General features: G+C 34.7%; 1 protein-coding gene across 1 annotated transcript in view; it reads right to left on the bottom strand.

Annotated features, from left to right (window-relative positions):
• LOC138326073 (dystrophin-like) overlaps nucleotides 1–14067 on the bottom strand; it is a 29378-nt gene that overhangs the window by 15120 nt on the left and 191 nt on the right. The window contains exons 2-11 of the mRNA XM_069272202.1: nucleotides 12146–12206; nucleotides 11592–11653; nucleotides 10883–10957; nucleotides 10226–10433; nucleotides 9081–9166; nucleotides 8636–8715; nucleotides 5366–5440; nucleotides 2789–2900; nucleotides 2547–2601; nucleotides 2202–2313 (exon numbers count right to left, since the gene is read on the bottom strand). Coding sequence (XP_069128303.1) covers nucleotides 2202–2313; nucleotides 2547–2601; nucleotides 2789–2900; nucleotides 5366–5440; nucleotides 8636–8715; nucleotides 9081–9166; nucleotides 10226–10433; nucleotides 10883–10957; nucleotides 11592–11653; nucleotides 12146–12206 — 926 coding nt within the window. The remainder of the gene's footprint in view (nucleotides 1–2201; nucleotides 2314–2546; nucleotides 2602–2788; nucleotides 2901–5365; nucleotides 5441–8635; nucleotides 8716–9080; nucleotides 9167–10225; nucleotides 10434–10882; nucleotides 10958–11591; nucleotides 11654–12145; nucleotides 12207–14067) is intronic.

Raw genomic sequence — 14067 nt, 5'->3', positions numbered from 1 at the left:
GTTTGTCTTACCTCGATACAATATTCCTGTATTGGGTTAGTTTGTCTTACCTCCATACAATATTCCTGTATTGGGTTATTGACTTACCTTGATACAATATTCCTGTATTGGGTTAGTTTGACTTACCTTGATACAATATTCCTGTATTGGGTTAGTTTGTCTTACCTTGATTCAATATTCCTGTATTGGGTTAGTTTGTCTTACCTTGATTCAATATTCCTGTATTGGGTTAGTTGCTTACCTTACAATATTCCTGTATTGGTATTGACACCTTGATACAATATTCCTGTATTGGTTAGTTTGACTTACCTTGATACAATATTCCTGTATTGGGTTAGTTTGTCTTACCTTGATACAATATTCCTGTATTGGGTTAGTGTGACTTACCTTGATACAATATTCCTGTATTGGGTTAGTTTTTTCTTACCTTGATACAATATTCCTGTATTGGGTTAGTGTGACTTTTGATACAATATTCCTTATTGGGTTAGTGTGACTTACCTTGATACAATATTCCTGTATTGGGTTAGTTTTTCTTCTTGATACAATATTCCTGTATTGGGTTATACTTACCTCGATACAATTTCCTGTATTGGGTTAGTTTTTCTTACCGTGATACAATATTCCTGTATTGGGTTAGTTTGACTTACCTTGATACAATATTCGTGTATTGGGTTAGTTTGACTTACCTGGATACAATATTCCTGTATTGGGTTAGTTTGACTTACCTTGATACAATATTCCTGTATTGGGTTAGTTTGACTTACCTTGATACAATATTCCTGTATTGGGTTAGTTTGTCTTACCTTGATTCAATATTCCTGTATTGGGTTATTGACTTACCTTGATACAATATTCCTGTATTGGGTTAGTTTTTCTTACCTTTATACAATATTCCTGTATTGGGTTAGTGTGACTTACCTTGATACAATATTCCTGTATTGGGTTGTGACTTACCTTGATACAATATTCCTGTATTGGGTTAGTGTGACTTACCTTGATACAATATTCCTGTATTGGGTTAGTTTGTCTTACCTTGATACAATATTCCTGTATTGGGTTAGTTTGACTTACCTTGATACAATATTCCTGTATTGGGTTATTGACTTACCTTTATACAATATTCCTGTATTGGGTTAGTGTGACTTACCTTGATACAATATTCCTGTATTGGGTTAGTTTGACTTACCTTGATACAATATTCCTGTATTGGGTTAGTTTGACTTACCTTGATACAATATTCCTGTATTGGGTTAGTTTTTCTTACCTTTATACAATATTCCTGTATTGGGTTATTGACTTGCCTTGATACAATATTCCTGTATTGGGTTAGTTTGACTTACCTTGATACAATATTCCTGTATTGGGTTAGTTTGACTTACCTTGATACAATATTCCTGTATTGGGTTAGTTTGTCTTACCTTGATTCAATATTCCTGTATTGGGTTATTGACTTACCTTGATACAATATTCCTGTATTGGGTTAGTTTTTCTTACCTTTATACAATATTCCTGTATTGGGTTAGTGTGACTTACCTTGATACAATATTCCTGTATTGGGTTATTGACTTACCTTGATACAATATTCCTGTATTGGGTTAGTTTTTCTTACCTTGATACAATATTCCTGTATTGGGTTAGTTTGACTTACCTTGATACAATATTCCTGTATTGGGTTAGTTTGTCTTACCTTGATACAATATTCCTGTATTGGGTTAGTTTTTCTTACCTTGATACAATATTCCTGTATTGGGTTAGTTTTTCTTACCTTGATACAATATTCCTGTATTGGGTTAGTTTGACTTACCTTGATACAATATTCCTGTATTGGGTTAGTTTGTTTTTCTTACCTTGATACAATATTCCTGTATTGGGTTAGTTTGTCTTACCTTGATACAATATTCCTGTATTGGGTTAGTTTGACTTACCTTGATACAATATTCCTGTATTGGGTTAGTTTGACTTACCTTGATACAATATTCCTGTATTGGGTTAGTTTTTCTTACCTTGATACAATATTCCTGTATTGGGTTAGTTTGTCTTACCTTGATACAATATTCCTGTATTGGGTTAGTTTTTCTTACCTTGATACAATATTCCTGTATTGGGTTAGTTTGACTTACCTTGATACAATATTCCTGTATTGGGTTAGTTTGTCTTACCTTGATACAATATTCCTGTATTGGGTTAGTTTTTCTTACCTTGATACAATATTCCTGTATTGGGTGTTTCAGTTTGTGGTTCTTCCTTGTCCTCCCGGTGAAGAAGCAGTTCTGACACATGTCAAAGTTAAAACACAGCAGACACTTGTATCTGGATGGGAACAAAGCCAAATCAAAATATTGACCATCAATTCCATTATTAGAACCTTTTGATATAGGCAGTTAACATCAAGGGTACCTAAACAAATCACAAATTTGCCTGAAAGAAGGATATCAAATTTTAATGAACCAAAATTCACCAATTTGGCAATAACTGTAGGGTAAGCCAAATCTTTCTGAGTCCAGAGGAATAATACATAGATTTATAATCCCTGTACAACTTACCTGAAGCCTACTATTGGACAACTTTTACAAATATTGCACTTTGATTCATGTTTCACTGAAAAACAAAAAAATAAATCATTGTCAATTTTAGGTCAAACTACTTTAGTTAAATATTTTCATGCATTATTACTGGATTTTGAATTATCCTTTTTACACATTTCCATCTTCAGACTTTACTTTTAAATTATTAAGAAACAGAATTGATAAGTTAAGATAAATCAGCGTTGTGACCGAGTTTTTACCAGATTCTGATGCTGCTGTCCTGTGAAATGTTGGAAGCCAAACCAACGTCTGTGGTTCACGAAGTAGCCAGCTGTAGAACATATCGTCTGATATTCCCACTCCTCCACTGTTCTGTACAGTAACAAAATACACATCATTAATCAGATCTATATTCTTTTCCCCACTTATTTAGTACTCCTAGAGAATAATGTAATGCATGAAAAATAGAGACCCTTATTAAAACTAGCCCTTGCTTATAACGAGCCCTGCCTTTTAAGAGCCCAGCATTATAACAAGCCCCATAATATAATGAGCCGCTCCTCATAACAAGTCCCTCATTATAAGGGTCCTTATAACAAATCCTTCCTTATGACGTCCCCTTTATTAAAACAAGTCCCTCCTTATAACAAATCCTTCCTTATGACGTCCCCTTTATTATAACAAGTCCCTCCTTATAACAAATTCTTCCTTATGACGTCCCCTTTATTATAACAAGTCCCTCCTTATAACAAATTCTTCCTTATGACGTCCCCTTTATTATAACAAGTCCCTCCTTATAACAAATTCTTCCTTATGACGTCCCCTTTATTATAACAAGTCCCCTCCTTATAACAAATTCTTCCTTATGACGTCCCCTTTATTATAACAAGTCCCTCCTTATAACAAATTCTTCCTTATGACGTCCCCCTTTATTATAACAAGTCCCTCCTTATAACAAATTCTTCCTTATGACGTCCCCTTTATTTATAACAAGTCCCTCCTTATAACAAATTCTTCCTTATGACGTCCCCTTTATTATAACAAGTCCCTCTTATACAAGCCCCCCTCCTTCAATATATACGCCCCTATAACAAATTCTTCCTTATGACGTCCCCTTTATTATAACAAGTCCCTCCTTATAACAAATCCTTCCTTATGACGTCCCCTTTATTATAACAAGTCCCTCCTTATAACAAATTCTTCCTTATGACGTCCCCTTTATTATAACAAGCCCTCCTTATAACAAATCCTTCCTTATGACGTCCCCTTTATTTAACAAGTCCTCCTTATAACAAGTCCCTCCCTTATAACAAATTCCTTCCTTATGACGTCCCCTTTATTATAACAAGCCCCTCCTTATAACAAATTCTTCCTTATGACGTCCCCTTTATTATAACAAGTCCCTCCTTATAACAAATCCTTCCTTATGACGTCCCCTTTATTATAACAAGTCCCTCCTTATAACAAATTCTTCCTTATGACGTCCCCTTTATTATAACAAGCCCCTCCTTATAACAAATCCTTCCTTATGACGTCCCCTTTATTATAACAAGCCCCTCCTTATAACAAATCCTTCCTTATGATGTCCCCCTTATTATAACAAGCCCCTCCTTATAACAAATCCTTCCTTATGACATCCCCTTTATTATAACAAGTCCCTCCTTATAACAAATTCTTCCTTATGACGTCCCCTTTATTATAACAAGTCCCTCCTTATAACAAATTCTTCCTTATGACGTCCCCTTTATTATAACAAGTCCCTCCTTATAACAAATCCTTCCTTATAGACTTCCCCTGCGTTATAACAAGTCCCTCCTTATAACAGATTCTTCCTTATCAAGTCCCCTGCATTATAACAAGTCCCTCCTTATAACAATGTCTTCCTTATCAAGTCCCCTGCATTATAACAAGTCCCTCCTTATAACAATGTCTTCCTTATCAAGTCCCCTTTATTATAACAAGTCCCTCCATATAACAAATCCTTCCTTTTCAAGTCCCCTGCATTATAACAAGTCCCTCCTTATAACAAATTCTTCCTTATCAAGTCCCCTGCATTATAACAAGTCCCTACTTATAACAATGTCTTCCTTATCAAGTCCCCTGCATTATAACAAGTCCCTCCTTATAATCAGCCCTTCAATTTAATGCATCACACATTATAACAAGCCCCTCCTGTTAACATGCCCAGCATTATAATGAGTCCCTCCTTATAACAGGCCACACATCATAATGAGTCCCTCCTTATAACAGGCCACACATTATAATGAGTCCCTCCTTATAACAGGCCATACATTATAATGAGTCCCTCCTTATAACAGGCCAAACATTATAATGAGTCCCTCCTTATAGCAGGCCACACATTATAATGAGCCCCTCCTTATAACAGGCCACACATTATAATGAGTCCCTCCTTATAACGGGCCACACATTATAATGAGTCCCTCCTTATAACGGGCCACACATTATAATGAGTCCCTCCTTATAACGGGCCACACATTATAATGAGTCCCTCCTTATAACGGGCCACACATTATAATGAGTCCCTCCTTATAACGGGCCACATATTATAATGAGTTCCTCCTTATAACAGGCCACACATTATAATGAGTCCCTCCTTATAATGAGCCCCTCCTTATAATGAGCGCCACCTTATAATCAGCCCGGCAATGTAATACCTTTCCTTCCAGTAGGAGATTATTGCCGATTGCCCTGAGTGATTAATTTCTATACCAATCTCTGATATACACTGAAAAAACATTAATCTTATGTTGCAAAATTCAGTTAATTTCCTGTAAATTATTATGATTTTTTGATGATACAAGTAAGAAACTCCTCACCATCTGCATACAGCTGGCCACTGCTGGTGCCACGTCCTGCCCAAACAATCCACTCTCCTGGAGAAGATCTGGCAACTAAAGGAACCTCCACATAATTATATAAAATATATTACTGTCAACATGGGTTGTCAAATCAATGAAATGGTGTGGTTTGAGAATGATAATTCCCACCTTATAGTAATGGATGGGGGGATAGATTATAGAGAACAGGTAAAGTTTGATTACCATCAATTAAAGAGACAGGTAAAGTTTGATTACCATCAATTAAAGAGACAGGTAAAGTTTGATTACCATCGATTAAAGAGACAGGTAAAGTTTGATTACCATCAATTAAAGAGACAGGTAAAGTTTGATTACCATCGTTAAAAAGTTTGATTACCATCAATTAAAGAGACAGGTAAAGTTTGATTACCATCAATTAAAGAGACAGGTAAAGTTTGATTACCATCAATTAAAGAGACAGGTAAAGTTTGATTACCATCAATTAAAGAGACAGGTAAAGTTTGATTACCATCAATTAAAGAGACAGGTAAAGTTTGATTACCATCGATTAAAGAGACAGGTAAAGTTTGATTACCATCAATTAAAGAGACAGGTAAAGTTTGATTACCATCAATTAAAGAGACAGGTAAAGTTTGATTACCATCGATTAAAGAGACAGGTAAAGTTTGATTACCATCAATTAAAGAGACAGGTAAAGTTTGATTACCATCGATTAAAGAGACAGGTAAAGTTTGATTACCATCAATTAAAGAGACAGGTAAAGTTTGATTACCATCAATTAAAGAGACAGGTAAAGTTTGATTACCATCGATTAAAGAGACAGGTAAAGTTTGATTACCATCGATTAAAGAGACAGGTAAAGTTTGATTACCATCGATTAAAGAGACAGATAAAGTTGATTACATCATTAAGGACAGGTAAAGTTTGATTACCATCAATTAAAGTAAAGTTTGATTACCATCGATTAAAGAGACAGGTAAAGTTTGATTACCATCGATTAAAGAGACAGGTAAAGTTTGATTACCATCAATTAAAGAGACAGGTAAAGTTTGATTACCATCGATTAAAGAGACAGGTAAAGTTTGATTACCATCAATTAAAGAGACAGGTAAAGTTTGATTACCATCAATTAAAGAGACAGGTAAAGTTTGATTACCATCGATTAAAGAGACAGTAAAGTTGATTACCATCGATTAAAGAGACAGGTAAAGTTTGATTACCATCGATTAAAGAGAGACAGGTAAAGTTTGATTACCATCAATTAAAGAGACAGGTAAAGTTTGATTACCATCGATTAAAGAGACAGGTAAAGTTTGATTACCATCGATTAAAGAGACAGGTAAAGTTTGATTACCATCGATTAAAGAGACAGTAAAGTCAATTAAAGAGACAGGTAAAGTTTGATTACCATCAATTAAAGAGACAGATAAAGTTTGATTACCATGATTAAAGAGACAGGTAAAGTATGATTACCATCGATTAAAGAGACAGGTAAAGTTTGATTACCATCAATTAAAGAGACAGGTAAAGTTTGATTACCATCGATTAAAGAGACAGTAAAGTTTGATTACCATCGATTAAAGAGACAGATAAAGTTATTACCAGAGACAGGTAAAGTTTGATTACCATCAATTAAAGAGACAGGTAAAGTTTGATTACCATCAATTAAAGAGACAGATAAAGTTTGATTACCATCGATTAAAGAGACAGATAAAGTTTGATTACCATCGATTAAAGAGACAGTAAAGTTTGATTACCATCAATTAAAGAGACAGGTAAAGTTTGATTACCATCATTAAAGAGACAGTAAAGTTTAAGGACATAATTGATTACCATCATTAAAGAGACAGGTAAAGTTTGATTACCATCGATTAAAGAGACAGGTAAAGTTTGATTACCATCATTAAAGAGACAGTAAAGTTTGATTACCATCGATTAAAGAGACAGGTAAAGTTTGATTACCATCAATAAAAGAGACAGGTAAAGTTTGATTACCATCAATTAAAGAGACAGGTAAAGTTTGATTACCATCAATTAAAGAGACAGGTAAAGTTTGATTACCATCAATTAAAGAGACAGGTAAAGTTTGATTACCATCAATTAAAGAGACAGGTAAAGTTTGATTACCATCGATTAAAGAGACAGGTAAAGTTTGATTACCATCAATTAAAGAGACAGGTAAAGTTTGATTACCATCGATTAAAGAGACAGGTAAAGTTTGATTACCATCAATTAAAGAGACAGGTAAAGTTTGATTACCATCGATTAAAGAGACAGGTAAAGTTTGATTACCATCAATTAAAGAGACAGGTAAAGTTTGATTACCATCGATTAAAAAGACAGGTAAAGTTTGATTACCATCGATACGTCCAAACTTCTGATGATTTTGATGTTACAAAAAGTAAATCAAAATAAGATGTTACAATCACCGGAAGACAAATTGTTCTCAATCATCATTTTACTATCTTAAAACTGACATATCAGTATTGTCAAATGTTTAATATACTCTTTATACACAGGATGCTACATTTTATATAAACAAGAGATCCCAGAGGGAGCTTGGTACCCACTTCCTTTGCTTTTCAAACTTTGACTACACACTACTTATGAAATTTGAGAAAGATCCATTCATTACTTTCTGAAAATAGCAGTAACAATCTTCAACTATGAAAATCCAAGATGGCATCTTGTCAGTCATCTTGCTGACCGATCTGTCCGAAAATGCAATATGCACAACTAGAGCCCTTGGGGAATCTACATATGAAATTTGAAACATATCCTTTTAGCACTTTCTGAGAAATAGCAGTAACAAATTTCAGTCATCAAAATTCAAGATTACAGACTGTCAGCCATTTTGTTGACTGATCAGTTTCAAAATGCAAAATGCACAACTGGACCCCTAATGGAACCTGCATATGACTTTTGAAACAGATCCCTTCAGCACTTTCTGAGAAATAGTGGTAACAAACTTTAATTATCAAAAACCAAGGTGGCGGCCTTTTGGTCCCAAAATGCAATCTGCACAAGTAGGGCTCTAGGGGAATCTACATATGAAATTTGAGACAGATCTCTGCAGTACTTTCTGAGAAATAGTGGTAACAAGAATTGTTAACGAACCGAAGGATGGACAGGCCATGAATAATGGATGAAAGGCAATTTGAATAGCCCACTGTCTGATGATGGTGGGCTAAAAATTAAAATTGCAAAATTAGAATCCAAAAATTACATTTATTAATCCTTTTTTTTTTGTCTGACCATTAATTTTACCTGGATCATATCCTCCAGAAAACTTGTGAAACTCTTACTGCTGATGTAGGTGCTAGGGTCATGGAGCTCATGATAGTAGGCTGTCACAGAAAACAAAATAATGAAACAAAGATCACTTATATATATATAATATCATCGTACAGCTGATGTAGGTGCTAGGGTCGTGGAGATCATGATAGAAGGCTGTAACAGAAAACAAAATAATGTAACAAAGATCACTTATTCTATATTTGTATATTACAGAGTTGCTGCCCTTGCGGGTAGGTATTGATTGTGACTTTATGTGTTTGTGAGCGGAACAGAGAAAACAATGTGAATTGCGCCCACAAAAAATGACGTCAAAATGGATACCTACAAACAAGGGAGCTAACACTGTAATTTGCAAAGAATGAATATATATTTTATCATCAGGAGCAAAAAAATTGACAAAGAGGGGCATGTTTACCTTTATATTTTTCTGCTAACTTGGCAGCACACAGAGTGACAAGCATCAATTTCAGGGATGACACCTTCACTCGACCTTTCCTGTTTCTGTAAAATAAATATTTTATCCAACAACCACCAAAGTCAGAATACACCTACCACATACATTTTACTGTATTTGACATTGATCTAATGCTGAATCAAACGTTGTTTAAAAGATGATTAGATTTGTAACATTGTTGGCATCCCTTAGCTCACATATTATTTGATTATATATAACTATATTTTTAATGAGAAATACTATCACTGTCTCCAAAATTTTAAAGCCACGACCACATATTTTTCTGTATTATTATACAATTTACTTACACTGTATCAAAGAATAAAAATACCACAAAGGGACGACGATACTTTCACATCAAACAGATTCAGATGATACTTGTGTCCCTGGGTACCCAAATTTTAGTACCCGACCCATACCCGGGTACTCGACAAATAGGCCTATTCATATATGAACGTATCAACTCCATGAGTTTGTGGTACATTTACCAATGTTGTTTGGGGCAATCTTCAGATGGAGCAAAACCCAATGTAATTATAAGATATGATAGAGAAGTATTCTAAAGAAGTATTCTTCAATGTCATAAACGATATTGTTGTATTCATTTTTTAATATTGATTTGTAATTTGGTAACTAACATTTGCCAATCCTAATGTAACAAGCTGACAGCCCAGCATGTCCGTGGCAGATGTTGTTTTCCCACACATGCACAACAGGAAGTACAAAAGAGTGACATAGTCTTCATTTGGACTGCCTCTGGTGTTATCCTATATACAGCTTACCGATAGTGAAAGTAAAAGTGCACCATTCATGATCAGTTCTCCGAAAGAATAACAGTCATGGGAAATAAAAATTGCAACAATGTTTCTTGTGAACAATTCGTAAGCAGATGAAGTGTCATCCTTTGTGAAAAAACAGAACAAATGAGTGAGATTTTGTACTACTTTAAACTGAATTTTATGTACACACAGACATATGTCAGAATATTTTTTCCAATTTTGACGGGTACCTTGGTACACATTTTTGGACCCAGGTACATCCCAAACCCGTACCAAAATTGGGTACTCAGGTACTCTTAACAGCCCTAAAAACAGATTCAGACTTACACATCAAACAGATTCAGCATGAGATTCTGCAGCAGTTCAGCGTGGATCTCAGCATCCTCCACTTCAATAACAGCACCATGGTCAGCTCGGCTGTAGAGCTCGGTGAAAAGGTCATGAACTTCGTGACAGCCAATCACATTCATACACCCCTCGGCATACCCATACTGCTCAAACACATCCTTCACTGTCGATATGCTAATTTGGTGCACTGAAAAGAAAACCAAATCAACTGCATGTAAAGGAAACTTGGATGAAGATATTTCTTTCACAGCACAATACCATTCAGGCTAATCTCTTTTTTTCATATCTGTTTAGGGAAATGATGACATTTTTAATAATTTTTATGAAAAAATTCTTCTGACAATTTCGAAATATACAGATAATAGAAAAGAATATACGTACATATCAATATTTTATCAAATTTACTTTTACATAACAAATCTGAAAGACCTTCATAATCACCTGATCAACCTCACTATGTATATCACTGCATGTTTTTAAATAAGTACTGGTATTCAAATCAGTGATACAAATTTACAGGACAAAAATATTTAAGAATACTACATTTATTCCAATGTCTGTACCAGAGAACCCACAAAATGTGCTATATAACATAAGATACTGACATCTAAGTGCTATATAACATGAAATACTGACATCTAAGTCTCTTCTGAAGATGTCGGATCTTGAAGGCTGTTCGGTAAGCTGCATATTTAATGGCACTGTATTCCCCTGTTATAAGAAAAGATCAATATTATTTAGGTCAAAATCAAATCTACATAATCTAAATCTTCATTCTTGGTATTTTCTCAATAATAATTAACAAGCACAAATAAAATCAAAACACGATTTACAACAACGAACCAACTTTATACAATATATAAGAAAACTGCCAAGTAATAGTAATGTACATTTTACATAATTACCTCCCCTTGTTGCATGTTAGAGAAAAGAATGTTGTCAATTATGTCACATTGGCCACGGTATCATTTTCTTTACAAAGCTTGACTTCAGCCTAAAATTCAGCCCCATTCTCAATGGCAAAACCTTTAATTTTTTCTCCAATGCAAATCTTAAATTTCCCCCAAATTAAAGTTAATTAAAAAACATTCAAAATTTTTGGAGGTACTGAGTTGGTTAAAGTAAAGTCATTTGTGTATTTGTTCAGAAAAATACATATACTATACTGGAAATAAACATGTCTCATTATTTTTCCCAAATCTTGGTTGTATTGCACATTTTTCCAAATTCAAAGCCACCGGCCTCATTTCCTAGTGAAAAAAACCCTGTAATATGACTGAAATTTTAAATTATGACTAGGAAATGTCTGATACAAAAATACTTGATAATCTGGTGCTGTGTTTACCTAGTTCTTCCATGATTTTTAGCAGGTATGGATGGTCCCAGGTTGTCCTTTGTAGGGTGTGACTAAAACATAAAACAAATAAATAATCATTCCCATGATCTAAAATCTTGGATGCCTACTGTACAACAACAAAACTAAACGTGGTACCAGGTACTTTTGAACTTATGAATATGAGTTTGGTGAAAGCTGCATTTGTAAGTCCATGAGTTTACAAATGTAACCAGTAATTTCATTGAAGCATAAATGTGCAATATACTCTAATGATATATAATTCCTTGAATGGAGGCTTAAAAAAACTACAGACTTATTAAGACACTTCTTGTCCTATTTATATGCACCATAGATCCTTCATAGGACCTTGTTCATATAATGTATATATAGTGCTGTAAAAGTGAAAGGCAAAGACATTTTCCCCTGGATAGCTATAAAAAGTTCTATCTAACTTCATTCACCAGGACTGGCACTTGTCCATTCTGTAACCTTTTACTAAGTGTAACCTAGGTCGTAAAAACCACTGGCAGCCATGTTAGCAGGCACACTAATTTCAATTTTACCATATATAGTATGGAACTCCATTGTTGGTCTCCGTCCTCTCCCAGCCATCAACAATCCTGTCTGAAAGATAAAGTGAAATATTAGAACAGAACATGTATATATATATATATATCATACATTACTGCTATATGCCATGGCCTATTCTCTAGATTTAAACAAGAGACCAAAAGGGCATGTATCACTCACCTGGTTAATTGAGTATCAAAATCCCAACTTATAATTCAAATTATCTACCCCTTATAAGCATATTTGGATACTAGTGAAATATGAGTGATATCCATTGTTTAGTTTATAGAGACGTTAATTACCATTTGTACAATTTAAATCCTCACCAATAGAGATGCTTCAGATACAATAGTTAGGAGTGATATCCATTGTTTAGTTTATAGAGACATTAAAGATGCTCAACCGCCGACAGACCATAAACGATACTCATCATTTGAACAATAATTGGTGTTTAATCCTGTAAATGAATGTCTAATTAACACAAAAAATAATATGAAATGATTTATTTTGCTTTTGGTGCATGCGCAATCAGTACTTCATTCAATATAGGATATAGTGCCACTGGATTTTTTCGGGATGCAAAAAATTATTTTTGGTATTTTCATCTTGAAGTCAAATGAGAAGCTCAAACTTTTCAATGGTGGAAATGGTGTAAATAAGTAACTTTTGTATCCATTGTTTAGTTTAAAGAGACATTATAATTACCATTTGTACAATTTAAATCCTCACCAATAGAGATGCTACAGATACAATAGGAGTGCTATCCTTAGTATCCTATGCTTATGTTTCTTTCGAAAAATTGCAGGTAGTTAACGTTGTTTATATGGAAATAGCCAACTTGATGCCAACTGGTCCCACCCTCTGGGGGTTAGCCTGATCTTTTACAATTTGTAGAAGAACAGAGAAAATACACATTCCTGCCCTGACCAGGAGTCGAACCCGGGTCTCCGGCATGGAAATCTACGGCTCTACCGACTGAGCCAAAGAAGCATGCTCCGTCAGCTAAGTGACAGAGACCGTATTTAACACTATGTATAATCCACACCGACCCCCTCCTTTAACACTACTCCCCGTTTTTCTTGATATTTCCTAAATCTCAAACCGAGACTCTTTAACCACCTTCCATGGGTTATATAGTTGGGCGCCAACATAGAAGAACAGAAAAAAAATACACATTCCTGTCGAGTGTCCCAACCAGGAATCGAACCCGGTTTCCGACGTGGAAATCTACGGTTCTACCGACTGAGCCAGAGAAGCATGCTCTGTAAGCTGAGTGACAGAGACCCTATTTAACACTTTTACAAACCACATCGACCCACTCCTTTTACAAATTTTTAGCCCCCACTCATAGCTAAATATATATATATATAGGAATGCTACCAGACTGGTGGTTATGAAGAAGTTAACTGTAGGTGTACAGACACATACCGGGCACTATGGTATGGCATCAGCTTACCTTTGTACTAGAAGATCTTAAAACAAGGTTCAGGCCTTTTAATTTGGAATTTTACATCTGTGAATAGCGAAAAGCTGTTATTTCATTATTTCTTGCATACAATCGTTTTGTCATGTTTTATCATGTCATGTCTGCACATAAACTTTAAATTTTAAGTAGATCTAGCAACCATTTTCTTATTATTTATTTGTGTACTCCATATCAAAACAGACAATTACGCCAAAAGATTCTGAAATGGAGTTGCTGAAGGTAAAAATATTCTGAATTATGCAAACATAGAAAAACACAGCTTTTCTGTATTTCTGTAGCTGTCTACCAGCTGATCCCGATTTATCAAACCATCTAAACATGTTTGGGCTTTTTATTGGGTGGGGGCGAATGGCCTACCGGAGTCCTTTGATCATAATCGGTGTCTTAAACTAAATGTCGCAAATGTACAATCAATGTTTCGTGATCAAA

This window comes from Argopecten irradians, chromosome 6 (genome assembly GCF_041381155.1).
Source record: "Argopecten irradians isolate NY chromosome 6, Ai_NY, whole genome shotgun sequence".
In the NCBI taxonomy this organism is placed as follows: domain Eukaryota; kingdom Metazoa; phylum Mollusca; class Bivalvia; order Pectinida; family Pectinidae; genus Argopecten; species Argopecten irradians.
Note: the sequence above shows the minus strand (reverse complement) of the source record. Positions and strands in the feature narration are given on the sequence as shown.